Genomic DNA, 17986 nt, shown 5'->3' with positions numbered 1-17986 from the left:
GGGGAGGTGGAATAAAAGTAGACGCGGCGACAAAGGCCTACGCGTCCAACATGGCGGAGGTCCTAAAACGCGAGCAAAAGGAAGGGTAAATAAAAGCCGGCGTATATCTCCCGTCGCACACGTCGAGAGCTTTAAAAATCTGGCCTCCCTCGTGGAATAATGCCATGGAGAAAGGGAAAGCGAGGAAAAACACGTAGCGTATCTGCGTCGTCGCATTCAACATGGCGGCGGGGGACGCCGAGGAAATTCCCTGCAAGAAGCGACCGCGTCCACCCAACAGGCACGAATATGTGAAAAACTTGTCAGGAAGTTGAATTTCAATATCCAGAACGGATTTTTCACCCGGGATTTGGTTTTCTATGAGGTGTACCTTGAAATTCTTGCGAAACATTGTCGACTCTAAGGGAGGCATCGTGTATCCAAGATGGCGGCGGGGACGCCGAGGAAATTCCCTACAAAAAGCGATCGCGTCTCCCTAATAGACAGGAATTCACCCCGGAATATGTGAAAAACTTGTCAGGAAGTTGAATTTCAATATCCAGAATGGGTTTTTCACCCGGGATCTGGTTTTTTATGAGGTGTATGTTGAAATTCTTGCAAACCGGTGTCGGGGAGGTAGGGAGGGATCATGTATCTAAGTTGGCGGCGGAAATGATGATGCCGAATGGTGAATTCCACGATGGCGAGGAAATTGAAATTTCTTTCGAGGATTGTAAGAACTGGCGGGTACATTAGTCTCTTTTTTTCTTCTTCCAGAGGACGTCCCGCCGACGATAGTCTTCGGACTTCCTGCGGGATCCGCCGCCGTGGAGCCTTCCGGGGCTTTCGCCGTCTTCCCGGGGAGTATACTTCACCTGGAGTGCGTCTTCGAGAGGCGCTTCGGCAACCCGGAATGGACCTGGACGTCCACATTTCGACAATACCTCACCGGTGAGTCCTTCCTTCCTTCTACCCCCTAAAGAGCGCGTTTCCGCCATTTTGAAAAAATGTTAGGCATCAAGGTTTCGCGTTAAGGGGGTAACGCGCTCTTTATTAGGAGTTTATTAGTTGATAAGGAGTAATTGGTCCCCTCGTATCTTAAGAGTTAAGCAGAAAATGGCCTCACTAATCGGACTTGAGCCCGGCAACCCCTAAGAGCGATCCACCCTCGGCCTGCTAACGCCACTATATTTATGTACTACATTTGTATTCATTCCTAGACTAATTACCATATAATGGGCCGAGTCCACCCCTCGCAGGATTGCAATTGTATGTCGTCCCGACAAGGAAAAGGCCTTCCGGAAATATTTCACGCGGAACCGGGAACGAGGGAGAACTAATGGCCATTGTTACCGAATCGCTAATCGACCCTCGGGGGTGGCTTATAGTTGTTTCCTAATGAAAGTGTCTTTTTTAATCAAGACATTTTCATACCGTAAGAAATAATACCCAAGTTTAGAGGAAAATGGTTGATGTGGCTTTTTTCTTATTCCCAGGATGGGCCATCGCAGCTTCGGAAAGGGATTGGAAGTATCGGCTTTCGATATATTACGCCAAAACTCAGGATTCTGGAGTTTACACATGCACCACGCCTCGTGGTCTCACCAACTCGGTCCGTCTTCACGTAATAGGTGAGAATAATGCTAATTAAGCATTTATTGTTCATTATTTCGATCCTAAGTAAGGGCTTGTTACTGGAAACAGGGCATATATCAACCATGGATATTCATATACCAAGCCTAGATATCTGCGATTGTCCAGAGAACGTCTAACGCATGACATACATTCGTATACGTATATAATACCTATCGTGTGGGTTTAAACCATAGAATAACAACGTTCGACGTTTTAGCGACCCTCGTTGACGTCTACTGGGGTGGCCGGATAATTGGGAGGGAATTAAAATGAATAAAGTATATAATTATTAAAATAGATGCGGAATTTCGGTAACACGTCGCGGGGGCGAAAGTTCTCAAGAGTTTCGGTAAACTTACGGCGTCCCTGGAAATCCATTCTCTCCGGAAGAAATCCCGAAAAAGTTTCTCCCCTTGCGGCCGTTCCTCTCGTCGGCCGGCGGATTTATACCCGGGGAACTCTTCGGCAATTGCGGTCCGGGCGGTGCGGTCGCGGGGGCGTTAATCATCCCGAATTTCGAGTCTGAAAATTCGAGGGTGTTCGCTTTCCAAGTGCCGCCGCCCGTCGGATTTACATGACAAAGTGGCCGGCACTCGTGTTGCCGACACGAGGGCCCCTCGTTATTCGACATTTCGCGCCAAGTACCCTCCTACAACTTCGGCCGATCGCCGTCAGAGGGAAGTCGCGGTGCCCTTAATTTTTCCCCAGGGTTTTTTAGCCGTCGGAATTGACCGTGTGGATATTTTTCGGACATTTTTTGGGCGAGGAACGTGACAGTAACATTTATTCGACATTTCGCGCTAAGTACCCTCCTACAACTTCGGCCGATCGCCGTCAGAGGGAAGTCGCGGTGCCCTTAATTTTTCCCCAGGGTTTTTTAGCCGTCGGAATTGACCGTGTGGATATTTTTCTGACTTTTAAGTAATTAATAAACATCGGAAATTTGACCAGGCCGGTAAAATATTCAGCAAGGGTCCCCAGCATCCGGTATTCCGGGGGCGGGAAATCCACTTCCGGTCCCGGGGGGAGGATCGCCATTTCTGGAGCGGTCTCCGGGAAATATTTATTATCCCGATTTGTCCTCGGGATGGAAAAGACGGAGTGCAATTTCCCACCGCGAGGCGTATTTCTCATCTAGAACGTCGCGGCATAAGCCGACCCACATTTTATCCTCTCAATTAATAAACCCCCCCTCCGACGGCGAGGCGTCTTCCGGGAGGCTTCACTTTAAAGACATCCGGTAGCACGAAATTAACCGGAAATTAAAAAGCACCCCCAGGCACGTTATCGTCCCTCTTCGCGGACTTTTCGCTTTTTCTCCAAGTTGCGGCCTCGTTAAAGGGGGCTTTACATTTTAATCGGCTGACGTGCGCTCCCCGAACGGTTCAAAGTTCGTCCCGAGTCGCTCTGGAACTTCCGGAAAATTCAGCAGAGATGAGTGTCCTCTCTCTGGATGTACTTTTGCCCTGGGCATATTGAATGATGATTATACAGAGCGACGCGGGACTACTGGCGAGAGGGCGAAGTTTTAAATTCCGAGTTCATCTCGTTTCTGAAAGATAAGGGTTCACTTTGAGGTTATGGTCTGCGCAGAGGGTTGGTAATAAGCGAATGACTATTGTACAAGGTACCGCGGGTCTACTGGCGAGAGGGTTTAAAACTCCCGCCTAGTTCCGCGAGCGGTCGCGCCGCGGCGTCGGTCGTGTTGCGCTCCCGCAGGCGAGAGGGCCCGCGGCGGGTATATAAGGGGGCCCAAACGGTGGGATAGGCAGTCTCTCCGGAGATGCTCCCGCATGCAGTGGTAAATGGAGAAACTCAGTAAGCTTCTTAAAATCGGTCAGATAGTCGAGCAGAATCAAGACTAAGGCGGGACATGTAAGTGGGACAGGGTGGACAGGATTTAGGATAGTTAGATTTAATTTATTAGATATATAATTTATTTATAAGTATGCGCAATAGACCTAGTAGCAATCATAATCCCTTACGTATGTAAGGGAAAGGGGAGTATTGTCGCATGCGCAATAGATCCAGTTGCGATCGTATCCCTTACGTACGTAAGGGAAAGGGGAATAAAAATATAACCCAGAACGGGCGTCGCCATTTTGTCCCGGAATCGAAGGTTTCGAGAAGGCTCGTAACATTGGCGATGCCCGGCCTTTGCGAGCGACTGGCAGGTGCACCTGATCGATGAATTCGTAATATGTTACAGACGTCCACTGTCCCACGTTAAACCCACCTGCGCCTCCTCTGATTGGAAAAATCGAGGGCGCTCGCATGGGACAGAGCGCCGCTTTCGAGTGCCCCCTCGGACACAGGCTAGAGGGCGCCTCGCGCATCACGTGTCAGTATAACGGTGAGTTTAGCAGGAAATTTCCGATAATGTCGGCCGTGAATACTGCAAACAGCCGGGCTTTTTACAGACGTACCCTCGCCGAAGGCAGCGGCCGATAAATATTTTTTCCCCCGGCCGCCATGTTGCATTTAAAAGCGGCATTTTCCGCGGCGACGTTTACGTTCCGTTGGCTGAATTATTACGCGACCGACCGGGCGATTTTTCCGCACCCGCGTCCCGGACAAATTCCGCCAACACGTGTACAGGGTGTTTCCGGATCGCAGCTGCAACTGCGAGCTGAAAGAGTTTAATGCTTTCGAGGAAATGCAGGCCCGAGCCGTCCTCCATTTTGAGGGCTTTGGTTTCGCAATGTCACTGGTTTTAATTTAATTTATAGGTTCTTCATTTCCGGGGCGCGTTTTGTCGGTTGCGGAATTGGGAACTGATCGATTTGCTTGCAGATTAATTGTTTCTGAGGGATGGCGTCGGGGGTTTTGGGTTATTAAGGCTTTTCTTGCTCGGTTGGGAAAATGCAAAATGGCGGACGGCAACACTGCGTGTTACTTTAGAGCAGAAGGGAAATAACGTACGTGGGGGGTTTTTCTTGTGGTAGGCGTTTGGTCCGCGGAGGTTCCAAGGTGCGACGCCATCGTCTGCCCCAACGTGGAGCCGGAAAACGCGAAGCTGCAGGTGATGGAGCACAACAATAGCTACGGGGGCAGAGTCGTGTTCGCTTGTATGTGGGGCCACAAGCTCTCGGGACCCCAGAGCATAAGATGCGAAGGCGACGGGGTCTGGAACGGATCCATGCCGACCTGTTCAGGTGAGTCCATTTTTCGTCTACTCTCCGCCATAATTTATATTATTTTTACATCCACTTGGGAAGGGTGCAAGTCTTGCGCAAAGACCCGTAGGGTCGCTATGCCGTACATTCGGTAGTGACGCCATTTTGGATACCCTAGTAGTGACGTCACGTTACCGACATTTATATTTACGTCGGAGTCTTTTACAGTCCACGTAGATAATTATACGAACTTAAGCGTTTCGTATGTCATTTTAGTAAAGTGATGACGAATAGATCGACGGAAAACCGTCGAAATCCCGCGAACTCATTATTCCAACGACCGTTTAAGACCGACGTCGCCATCTGTTAGGGGTAGCTGGAACTAAATTCCTTCTCTCTCTAAAAACAATCATTATCTTTGAATGAAGGAAATCTTTTTCTCAATGCGACGAGGGGGGAGGGGACGAGAAAGCGAGCTGGAAAAGTTTCACAAGCTCGAATGCCCCCAAAGAGATTCTAGGGGAGAATCGAGTTTCCGAGGATTGTCGAACGCAGAGGGACTCCTGGATGCCGATAGACCATCGAAATTACGACGGGATCTCGCCCAGGGTATTAGAGACGACCTGGCAAATATTGGACTTTGAATGAAAAGTTCCTTGCCCGGCGACGAGGCGGAGAGCCTGCAGGGAGAAGAATGATCTGCAGGAGGGGAATCGAGAAATACCCCCGTGTGTACTCAAAAGAATACACAAAATCATCGCCGCCGGCATTTTCCACCTCTTCCTGATTGAAGATCTAATCCTGGGAGTCTAACAAGACGCCCAACTCGAGGAACTCAGGGGTCCCCTAGAAACTCGACAAGGTGCTGACGATTGGTGCTGAATAATTGCTGATGCTGACGATTGGCGCCGAAGCTCCCCATCTGTATTAATCCTGTTTGTAGTGGTAGTGTACTTGGCTAGGAGACTCTACCCAGTCTCTCGATGGCGACGCATGGGGGGATACTTCATCTTCTTCGTCCTCCCGGCCGCCATATTGGTCTCTGATGGTGCCAGTCTCTCCCCGGGGTTTGAACGATCGGTCCGGAGCATTCGGGTTTTTCCAGCCCGTCCTGGGCCTTCGGGCCCCTTTGGCGGTGGAGTTGCCGGGTGGGGTAGGGAGTGTAACCCCCCAGCAATGGGGGGACCGATAGGGAGGCTCACCCTCCAGGTGCGGTCGCCGCAAGGCCGATACGATATCATGATGGTGCCAGTCTATTTTTTGGGAGGTTTTAGTTACACATTGTGTTGTTTCGGCGTTGTCCAACATTGGCACAGGGTCTGATCAGTTAATAAATCGCTGGGCAGAGATTTGCGACGGTAGGGAGTCCTCCAAATTCGATGGCCACGCGGCCGCAAATCCTACTAGTGCGTCTCGGGCGCCATGTTGGAACGGAAGTGCGCCGAAGTTGTTAAAATCGGTGGAACTGTTACGCAACTACATCTCAGGGTCTGAGTTGGGGGTTCGTGTAATCGTAGCGATTCCCGCGGAATTCCGCAAGTCGGCCGCAGGTATGCGGCTCCCCTCCTCCGGGGATCGCGTTGTATGGATCCGCCGGTTTTCCCCAAAATGGCGGAGGACGCTTCTCGGCCCTCGACGGACTTTCCGCAATACTGCACTCTGGCCATGCACTTAGTTTACATTTACTTAGAATTCGGCTGGTCGATCCGGGAATTTTCCCTCTCTTGACCGCGGCCATATGTTGCCTCCGCCATGTTGGCTCCCCTCGAAGGGAATCTATGACTTTCCATCTGTATAGGACCACGCGAGTTTCGCCAACTCGTTGCGGTTCGCGTTTCAAGTTGCACTGCCGTTTCCGCCGCAACTGGTGGCGAAAGAAAAATGCCTGCCCATCGATTCCAGGATCTGGGAATTCCCTCGGGAATCTTCAGCGAGCGGAAAACGGAGACAACCGCGAAACGGAAGACAAGGGTTTCTTTCCGCGCGAAACCGCACGCGAAACCTGGTTTATTGTCTCGAACTAGTTGGGAACTAGTCGCGGTTCTTCCGCAGCCCCGTTTCGCCGAGTTGCGGGAGATTTATGGCGGGTATTTTCGGAAGTTCCCCAGGAGCCTTCGCACTCCCTATCTCCCGTCCTGTCACTCGGTAAGGCGGAGATTAAGGGGATGTGAAACTGGCATCGGAGGAGTCACTCGTTCATGAAACTTGACAATGTTCAATTTTAAGATAATTTGTTTATACCCATTTCCAACGAATTTAATAACAATTGAAATTTCGCGAGTCTAGGGACCTACCTTAGGGTATCCCTATCTCATTAATGCGACCACACAATCCTATGGTTGTGTGGTTTTTGGTGGTTCTTGCTAGTTCTTGGTGGTTCTCAGTGATTCCTGGTTCCTGGTGGTTCCTTGGGTTCTTGATAATACCAGAATCAGTCTAACCATCGAGTGGGTACTCCCTATCGCATTAATGCGACCACACAATCCTATGGTTGTGTGGTTTTTCGTGGTTCTTTGTGATCCCCGATCCCTGGTGGCTCCTTGTGGTTCTTGGTAGTGCATTCTGGTTCCCCCTGATTCCCGGTGGAGATCCTGGTAGTTCCCTGGTAGGTCCACACAGTTCCGTGTCGAGGTGGCGACGCCACTCTGGAAAGTTTCCTCCGTCGCGACGCCTCCCGGACGACCTCGTAAATATTTAACGCGGCCGACGCGTATAAATATAAATATGTATTCCGCGTGCGACGATTCCCGGGAACCTGCTTTCCACTTTTCCTGCTTCGCAGGCTCCACCCTGCCACCTGAACTCCATGTTGGAGGCGAAAATAACCTGCGAGTGAATCACTGCAGACTGAACCTTTTTATTTCCTTCGTGTTTCGACTTTCCTCTGATAAATACAGGCCCAAGACCATTGTCGCCGTTATTGTCTTTAAGGGGGTGTTAGAGTAGCATCCGAGGGGTCAGTCGTTTCCTAGGGGAAACGGTTTTTGAAACGGCCCTTGCGGCGTACCCGTTCATTATTTCGGTGTAGGCTAAATAATCAATAATATTAAGGTGACATCAAAGGGTCATTTTATCATACCCATTATATCATACACAAAACGAGAAAAGATTTATGTAACTTTTCTCCAAACTGGGTGCACGGAATAATTTCAAATTTTAATACGGAATTATGGAGGCCTCAATGAAGGTCTCAGAAATCAAATTTCATGAGTTTCAAGACTTTTATAATTATGGGGTAAAGCTTGAAATTATTTGGTGCATTCAGTTTGTTTATATATCGAATGACGCTTTAAACGTACATGTCGTTTGTCGACATCCGGTTACATGACGTTCTGAATGTACACGCTGTTCGTCTACATCCGGTTACATGACGTTTTAAACGTACATGTCGTTGGCTGACATCCGGTTATGGTCGGTATAAACGCGTAACTGCATTTCCCCGGAATATCGAAAACTCAGGAATTGCGTTTCCAACCACCGGATCGAAGAGCTGTAAAACGTTTTGTCCGGCATGAAAAATCGAGCGACATTCGGGGTCGAATATCGGAGCGAAATCTGCGAAACGCAAACGGCGAGACGCTCTCAAGCGGCGCCATTTTGAATTTTCCTAAACGAGGGACGAAATCATTTTTTGGAAAGTATATACGGGAAACCCAACCACATGCCGCGATACCTATGATGGATTAACAGTCCCGTAAAAGTATTAACTAATGAATGGTACAGTTTATACTTCGGCATTTCGAATACTCCAAATGGAATTTTAGAATTCCCGAAGTTTCCAAGCTAATGGGGCGAAATCCCGCTTTTCAGTTAACTCTTAGTCGAGCGCACAGGTCGGATCCGATTATGCGAGTCGTTGGTCAATTTTACACCTAATGGATCGCTTAATGGACGGGATTAACAAAATGGACGGGAAAAGGATTAAACGATCGGAATCGGGACGCGGAGATTTGAGTTGGTAAATCTAAGATGGCGGCGGAATCACCGAATTTAATTTTCAAACCTCGGTATCTCTTTTCCCTTCGTTAAGCCATTTGAAATCAATGTCTTTCCCGACTTATACATACTTTTGTAATGCTTACAAAGTCGATGTGTATTTTTTTTTTAACAGCCTCAAATATGGGAACTTCGGCGAGGTCCGCCATTGCTCGGTTTTCCTTTTTCACGACTTAAGCAACGACGCCATTAACCGGTCGGATGCATAAATTAAGTCTTGCGTTTAATGGCGAGCCATTGTGTAATGGTCTTAACGAGCGTCGCCTTTCGAAGCGGCGGCGATACGGCAGGTTGCTTTATTATCGACGGGGGAACTCGTTCCGAGGGAAGTTACGATCGCGTCCGCCGTGGCGCTGTAACGCGTCTCGCCGAGGGAAGACTTCATTGTGCGTGCACGGTTCTTAATGAAAAACTCGGATTCTCCTCATTTCCCCTCTGGACCCCGTAGGTGCAGGACCGAAAAGTAAGGTTAGGTAATATCCTGAAGGTTTTTAACGTATATTACATAACACGGGGCCTTCCCAAGTGTACTTATAGTTAATTTTCACACAAGTCGAAATAATTCACGATCCTTGAATTAGTCGATACATGTATCCGTTAGGTTATAACCCTGTTTTACCGCAGGCATAAACACGTAAACAGTCTTAAGGACTAATTAATTCGACGCTTGTGTTCTACATTCTTTCGACTTAACCCTAAAAGGCAGAAATCCCTGGCAGTTTGCTATCGGGAATTTTGTTGAGGTTAGGGAGATACGTGCTGTATTTTTCACCATATTGCTTATATCCGGCGGACACCTAATTCAATTACGACAAAGAACGATTTATTATACCCGCTATCGTCATCTCGACCCCTCTTCGGCGTTATCACCACCATAACTCTGCCACAGTCGCGTCCGGACGCCTGCATTACATAACCTCATAAACTCGTAGGGCGTCAGGTGCGGTTTGAGCGTCCTGGACGGCCGCCATCTTGGCTCGCATATAAATGCCCGTTGAACGCCGCCTATCGGTAGCCTCGCGGTAAAACCATCTTTTATCGACGTAACACCCTAGACGGATGAATAATAAGACGACTGTTCTTCACTTTGAAACCCTCTAACGTTCTATTAATTCGTATACGTTTCTTGCTTCTAAAAAACTATTTTAAACATATTTAAATATCAGACATTCAGACTCAACAGGGGACGCGTTAAATTCTTTGGAGTTTTCGGCTGCCTCTTAATTCTTTGGAGTTTTCGGCTGCTTCTTAATTCTTTGGAATTTTCGGTTGCCTCTCAATTCCAGGACATGTTGCAGTTCTCCTCTCTTCCTCTCGCAATTCCAGTCAGCGTATCTTTTTTTTTTCTGGCCATCTTCTTGTCTCTAAGTCGGGAGAATTCCCTCTACCCTGTTTCGCCAGTTCCCTAGGCCGTTTAGCTTTCCTCCATTCCTACCTTTTTTCTTCCCGAGACCAGCAAATCCCCCTCTTCGTTTTGCTCCATCTACTTTTCCCGCTGCCACCCCTTCGCTCCTTTTGCTTCCGCTGCTTCTTCTGTCGAGGTGACCGTAAAGCCCACCCTATTGCATTATATAACATTAATAAAGGGGAGAGGGGTAACGCCAGAGTGGTCGTCTACTCAGCCTGAAACCTCTTTTCTTCTTTTTCCTCCTTTCCTCGCCCCTTTCTCGGTATTATCCGCACATGGGGTGGAGGCCATCTAAATTTCCTCGGGAGAAAAATTTCTTCCCTTCTAGAGAAATGATTTCTTCTTCTACATTATTTATTTCCCTGGAATAATAACGTTTTGCCGCGGAAGAAATAATAATCCACGGCCATAGCAAGAAACTTTTTGATATATTGACAAGAAAGAGGAAGAAACAAAAACGAGGATTTCCCTAGGACGCAAGAAATTCCATTCATAGTTGCAATATTGCTCTTCGGCAACGACAAAGCTGCACATCGCTCATTCGTTTGAGTACGAACAAGATTACTTTTGTGGGGGATTATTTCTGAAACTCTGATATAAATCATCCCCCACCGTTGATAAGCACCGCCACCCCTTATCAGCCCCGTAACCGGAGCTCGGAAGGGTCTCGCGGGAACTTGTGAAAACACTTGTAATCACAAATAACAGTCTCTCAATTTCCGGCGTGCATTTTCCTGTACTCTTCCCCTCTGCTGGTCGAACATCCCCCACTAGTTGCAATTCCTCCCACCAGTCGGAAAATCTCCCACTAGTCGCAACTACCTCCACCAGTCGGAACATCCCCCACTCGTTGAAACTTCCCCCACTAGTCGGCAAAATTTCCCACTAGTCGGAACTTCTCCCACCAGTCGGAACTTCCCCCACTAGTTGGAAAATCCCCCACTAGTCGAAAGTTCGCCGACAACGGCAGCGGAGTTATTACCCTCCCGACTCCCTGCAACGAGCGAGGTGATCAACCCCTGGTCGCCTAATGAATATGGAGAAAAAGTATCTCCCCCCCTCAAAACTAACACCCCGGAGTGATAACAATCGATGCGACCGTCCCCCCCGTCAAGGGTCTGGAAATATTCGAATGAGGCAAAGGGAATCTGCTAGGGAGATTTCCCTATAGGTTTCCCCGTTGGATTCTAGTGTAACCGAAGGGAGGAAAAGTAACATTCACGGTAGTTAGCCCTTTTAGTGCCGGCCGAGGTCGTGTCACTTGTAAAACGACGCTACACAGTTGTCCGGCACTAAAAGGGTTAAGCTGGGATGAAAGCGGCGTCAAAGAGAGGTTTCATGAACAATTGACCCTTTCAGGTCCCCTTAATGCAGTTGTACAGTTTAGGAGGGGGGTCCGAATCAGTTAACTTCCCCCAGGGTGACCGGGCATCCATCTGGCACGACACCCGTCGACGGGGCCACATCCCCAGGAAGTGATCCACGTCCCCCAAACATGGGAGCCCCCGAGGAATAAGACAGGGAGATTTAACCGTGAAAAATAACAATCCCACATAAGTCGGGCAATCCTTCGTCGGGGCAGCGTTGAAGACTTTAAGCTGCTCTTCCTCGCCCCTCGCCTCCCGGTTTCCCCCTGGCCCCAAACCACCCCGGGAATCTCGTCGGAGACGATGGGAACCGTTTCCGGAATCCGTGGAATACGTGCTCGCGAAAATACAGGCGCCAGCTCCGGCTCCACGTTTCACCCCCTGGGGGACCTCCCCCCGCCCTGGAGGGGGGTGGAAATCATTCTAAACTCGTCGCGATATGCTAATCGAGTTTAACTTCACCCTATCCCCGTTCGGCCTCGATTCGCTCGCGAAAATCGACCCATCGCCGCCGCCGTCACCCCGAGTCGTTTGTCACGGGCGACTCGGTTCACGTCCTGAACCACCCTGTAGACTCTGTAGACCCTGTAGGTGGGTCTACGTGCCGACTGCACACCCACTCGGAGATCTACCGCCCTCGCCGGGTGCACGACCTGCCGACGAGCTAACTCTGGCGACAATTTCTTTCGCGGCCTTCCACCACGTTGGACCTGGTCTAGGGTCGCTATCGATCGGGACGCGAAAGCACCTGGGGACGTGGGGAGTAGTTGTCTTGGGTGGCTAGGTGTCTTCTGTCTTATTGAAATCCCCTAGAAGAACCGCTCTAGGGTAAACAATACCCATCACGATGGGTGCGAGGTCACCGGGGTTGATCAACAATTTTCAGATGCGACAAGGAGTCCGCTGGACCTTTTTGGGGTACCTAATCCTGCGATGGCGATGGTTAGGTGTCTTCTGTCTTATTGAAATCCCCTAGAAGAACCGCTCTAGGGTAAACAATACCCATCACGATGGGTGCGAGGTCACCGGAGTTGATCAACAATTTTCAGATGCGACAAGGAGTCTGCTGGACCTTTTTGGGGTACCTAATCTTGCGATGGTTAGGTGTCTTCTGTCTTATTGAAATCCCCTAGAAGAACCGCTCTAGGGTAAACAATACCCATCACGATGGTTGCGAGGTCACCGGGGTTGATCAACAATTTTCAGATGCGACAAGGAGTCCGCTGGACCTTTTTGGGGTACCTAATCTTGCGATGGCCCTTTGATGGGGCGGGGATAGATAACACGGACTAATGGCTCTGAATTCCTTATCAATGTTGCAGAGATCACCTGCCCATCCCCTATAGCCCCGAAGAGTGGTCGCATTTTGGAGAACGAGCGGCCCACCACCAGGAGACGTGGTGGACGTGGGTCCAGGAAGGTGGGAGCCTTGGTGAGGTTCCTCTGCCTCCCTGGACACCAGCTCATAGGTGAAGCTTCCGTGATCTGCACCGAGAACGGCACTTGGTCCCACCAGACGCCAGTCTGTAAGTCCGTCTTAGAGTTAAGATCCTTGATGCCGCTTTTCCAACTGAATGGACGGCAATTACCATGCTTGCGTCCGGAGATCAACAGGCTCGCCTGACAAAGGCATCGTTGATTCAGTCGGAAAAGCTTCTTAGGTTAAGTTGCGCGAGAGAAATTTGTTGACAGAGCGGATCTTCCCGACCCTTGCGACCCTTAACACAAGATTCCTTTCTTGAGTATCAGCAACGATCAGAAACCGCCATACGCGGGGGTTAAATTTCTGGAGACTCTTGATTGACATTGCTGAAATTAGGACTCATTACTCGGTGTCCGCAATTAATTTCAAAAGCGCTGAGACCGGACACAACAAATTGTTGTGTTGGGTGCAACGATTCCTGGTACCCATCTGATTTGTTTTCTTGCGCACCAGCAACGTTAAAAAAACTGCAATACGCAGGGGTTAAATTTCTGGAAACTCTTGATTGACATTGCTGAAGATAGGACTCATTACCTAGTGTCCGCAATTAATTTCAAAAGCGCTAAGACCGGACACAACAAATTGTTGTGTTGGGTGCAACTATTCCTGGTACCCATCTGATTTGTTTTCTTGCGCACCAGCAACGTTTAAAAAACTGCGATACGCAGGGGTGAAATTTGTGGTAACTTTTGATTGAAACCGTCGAGAATAGAGGGGACTCATTACCGGGAGGACGTAATTGGCTCCGAAAGTGTCCCGTCGGCGTTAAGGGCGGGCATAACAAAGGAATGAGTTGGGTGTAACAGCGATTCTTGCGGAACACCCCACCAGTACATTCCGAGCTCATTAACGATCGCTGTTCCCCAAGTTTAACGGATCGTCAATGGCGGCCTCGAGGACGCACCTCCTCCTGGACGATCGTTAAAACTTCCCCGTAATATCAGGAAGACGCCGAGGAGACCCCAGACTGTCGAGGTGACGAATTAATGAGTAATACCAACGACGGGTCTGTCGCGTCGCTCCATCTTGTCTAATTTTATCAGCGACAAACCGTTATTTATTAACCCTTTTCCTGGGGTCCTTTATTAACGGCGCCATCCATTTTGGGCACTTTATCTGAAACTCCAGAAAGTTACCGCATCAACATGAATCTCGTCTACGCAGTCTAGCTCTTCCCGTGGATTAAGGGAGTCCCAGTGCCTACGTTTCGTCGCTGCCTCGGAAATGACAATGCTTCCCACTTTAACCTCACTTTAACGCCGTTGCACCGACATTTTACTATTAATTAAAATCCTTAAGGTGATATGAAAGCGGCACCAATTAATGAAACCTTCCTCCGAACTGTACGCACTTCACGATATAAAGATAGAGGTTACGAAAAAACTTCTTTGCGGATATTTTCAAGATTCCGTATGAGCGTTGGGATTTCATGAGTGTCGGGACCTTCCCTATGGCCTCTGTGTTCATATTGTGAAGTTTGGAACGATTCCGCAGATCTAGTTAGGAGAAAAGTTTCATGGACGAGGTATCTGACGGCAGTTCCAGATCCCCTTAATAGTGCCTCCTCGTTTATGCCGTTTTTTTAATGGGTTGCAGGTGAAGTCAGGTGTCCCTATCCAGGTGATCCGCCCCACGGAAGAATAGCGCCCCTTAAATTTTGGTACAAGCCAGGTGACAACATCCAGGTGACCTGTTCCCCAGGGTACGTGACCCCTCTGGAGCCGGTGAAAAAACCCACCTGCCGAGAAAACGGGATGTGGAGTGCCCCACCGCCCCCTTGTCGATCCTACAAGGACGTGTGATAAATCCCTGGCATGTCGTGCTGACTTGACCTACCTTAAGGTGATATGAAATTGGCTTTAGCGCTTTGTTTACGTGACTTTCCTCCGACCTGGACGCACCGAGTCGTTTCGAGCCTCACAATAGAAACATAGAGGGTATAAGGAAGGTCCTGGAAGGATCAGAAAAAAATTTCTCCTTAGAGATTTTCCAAATTTCCCATGAACATTGAAATTTCATGGGCGTCGGTACCTTCCTTGTAGCCTCTATGTTCATATTCTGCAGTTTGGGATCATTCGGTACGTCCTGTTAAGAGAAAAGTGTCGCGCACGATTGGTCCCGCCACTTTCGTGCCGCCTTAAGGGCCCAGCACTAATCGAGGATTACGCCGAAGTAGTTCGCGAACTCGCGTCGAGTTCGTGCCTACAAGTGACCACTTTGAGGTTATTTACAAGAGAGATACTTGGACGCGAGAAACTGTACCTTAAAGGACTGTGTCTGATGGACGTATACGTATGGTATACGTATAGTGGACGTATAGGGTGAAGAAGGTTTGATCACTGGCGAGTCCATGGAAGAGATGGAAACCCAAGTGGGCGAGGAGGTCCGAGGAAAGAAAAAAGAAAAATCACCGATATGTTGGCTAGGGAATCTGATTTATCGGGCAGGGTGCCATGGCTAGGGGAATAGGGAAATGGATGGCGGAGGTGGCGATGGTGGCGCCATTTCGGCCGCACATCACTTTGCGGGAACTAACCTAACATATGTCGCGGACGAGACTCGGATATAACATGGAGGACCTATATTTGGGAATGAAAGTTGCAAAGCTATCGCAGTGCCGTGAAAATTTTTAATGGCGTCCCTTGTGTAAAATTGGAGGTTATGCGCGTCGCAGCCAGATTTGAAAACCCGGCTCTATGTAAACCGCGGCCGTATGGTCGAATATCTTCGTTCGCTTGGCTTTATTTCCATGAGAATGACTACTTTTCTAGTGAAATTTCCCTAGGATCCCATCGCGTAACGAAATCCTCGATCCGACGTCATTTTCCCTGGGATTACGTGACGCAATTAAGTATGCACTCGAGGACTCGGAGAAGTGATGGGAACCAATTGGTTTATGGAACTTCTGCCAATGTAACGTCGCGACATCTCGCCGAGGGTTGCGTAAACGTTGCCAAGACTTCCACGACGTGTGGAAACCCCCGAGAGAACCCTTGGCAGGTGTCGCAACAACGTTACATCGTTAACACTTCTTTAATAGATACCCTTTTCAAATGAGACGTCTTGGAATCACTCGGCACGGGTATTAAACCCGAGGATTTATTAAACCGTCACTGTAAACGACCGTATATCGCCTTGACACGGTACATTAGAAGACCACCAATCATCCCTTCTTGGGATATCATTGTTTACACTGACAGTTTAATAAAACCGCGGCTTTAATATACTTGGTGTCAAGTGACCGGTGTAAATTTAGCGTTGATCAGATCCTGCGAGATCTTTCCTCTGTCTTCTGTTTGTCGTGGACGTGGTTCGGGGCGGCGCCGCCTCGTCCGTGGCGGCGCTGCCGTCGTGTTTATCCGTGGAAAGATTAATTCAGTCCGTCGTGTAAATATAATTCCGGTGTGGCGTTAGTTTGTATAAATTAAGTTAGCCGCCCCCGTCGGGCTGCCCTCACGGCGGAGCTAGACGGACGGGGTTTTAGGTTAGTAGAAGCGATTTAGGTTAGTCCTAGGTTTAGCCCGACTAGACGAACGTAACCCGTCACTTAAGAGATGCGTACGTATTTAGAAAGCGTTTCCTTTCATATCGATGTAGGTATAATAAAGGTACTCTTTATTCTTTAAGAAATCATGGCTCTTTCACTCATCCCGTCGTTTTCCTCAATTTCAGCGGAAAGTGAGGTTAGAAACGGTATGTCTGGCCAAGGGTTTGATCGTACGCCAAGGTGGAGGGGCAACCGTCTACGACTACTCGATTTAAGTAAGTCACTTTCTTATTTACCAGGAGTTCCACTTAATTGTTGGAAAGTTTAGTATGGGAATTAGGATTTAATAAAAGGATATATACGCCATGAACTAACTAATAATCCCGATGGGCGGCTCTGGTGGGGCTTATCGATCGTTAGGGTGGATTTACACCGCGACGAAGTGTTACATATGATTAAATGCAGCATCGACCGACAGATGTCGCTGCCATGGGAAATATGTAACAGGAGGATGTAAAACACACCTAACGAAGCTTAAGCTGCTTCTCTGTCGTTCCAAATTTCGGGCTGGTGCTGTATCGTAATTTAATTACCCTCCGGCCATGGTTGGATTCCACGACCCACCGAATGTGCAACGTAAATGGTAATTATACTTACAATTTTATAATAAATGTATGCTAATTCACTGTTAAGACATCAAATTTGTAATTTCACTGCAGCCTTATGCACTAAGGGTGCATGAATTTCTTTTTAACGGTGCCTTATACCATGGCTTTTTAGGTTAGATTTAACACACCCTTCGGACAGAGTGCAGGATACTCACCTCGTTGATTTTCGATGTTTAAGGTGTTGTTAATGTATACTCGAACGAAATATTGTAATGTTCTGGTCGGTGAGAGTTAGGTTATGTTCGGAGTGGGGTTTAAGGATGGATCTTACGTTTCCTGGGGGGGATTCGCATGGATTTCTTTCTGGATCATCTTCTATTCTCTGCGTGGGCGCCCCTTTACTCTATACAGTCCGGAATTGAAATGGAAGATGCACATCCACTGGATGATGGATGGACACTGCGCAATCAATCGATCAATCATTATGACTGGCCACCCTCCACGCACAGTGCATATCTCTAAGTGCGGTCATATCTTAATAAATCACGACCTGAATCGATACCATGGCAGTAATTATCGATTCTAACTCTGAAATAACATTTTCAGAGGTGCAATGGCAGTCATGAACGACTTCCTCGTGTACATGGCGCAGCCTGGTAGTGGTAATGCAAACGTAACTTAAAAACGAGCCCTAGAACTTATGTACCTGTTGTGCCTGATGTATAATAAACTGTAAAATAATTAATGTAATAAAGGAATTTATTGAACAATCACAATGAGTACGTTTAATTAGACGAGTATGTCTAGCGAACCCTCTAATAGCCTATTCCTAATCCTTGAACATCACTCGTAGATCTAAGGCACAAAATTCGGTGCCACCTCCTCGGTTGTCCTGTGATCCTGTTAG

General features: G+C 48.4%; 1 protein-coding gene across 3 annotated transcripts in view; it reads left to right on the top strand.

The window, feature by feature from the left end:
• The window catches only part of LOC105703531 (locomotion-related protein Hikaru genki), a 28573-nt gene extending 10811 nt beyond the window's left edge, over positions 1-17762 (top strand). Inside the window, exons 4-10 of one of the 3 annotated variants that reach the window (XM_012431992.1) lie at positions 757-930; positions 1476-1610; positions 3824-3967; positions 4560-4769; positions 12824-13027; positions 16657-16746; positions 16950-17762. In XM_012431992.1, coding sequence (XP_012287415.1) covers positions 757-930; positions 1476-1610; positions 3824-3967; positions 4560-4769; positions 12824-13027; positions 16657-16746; positions 16950-16975 — 983 coding nt within the window. In that variant the 3' untranslated portion in view covers positions 16976-17762. The other 2 variants (XM_012431991.2, XM_012431990.2) reach the window with 2 other exon arrangements.
• The last annotated feature ends 224 nt before the right edge of the window (positions 17763-17986 follow it).

This window comes from Orussus abietinus, unplaced genomic scaffold (assembly GCF_000612105.2).
Source record: "Orussus abietinus isolate OABI.00-Male unplaced genomic scaffold, Oabi_2.0 scaffold78, whole genome shotgun sequence".
Classification (NCBI taxonomy): domain Eukaryota; kingdom Metazoa; phylum Arthropoda; class Insecta; order Hymenoptera; family Orussidae; genus Orussus; species Orussus abietinus.
Note: the sequence above shows the minus strand (reverse complement) of the source record. Positions and strands in the feature narration are given on the sequence as shown.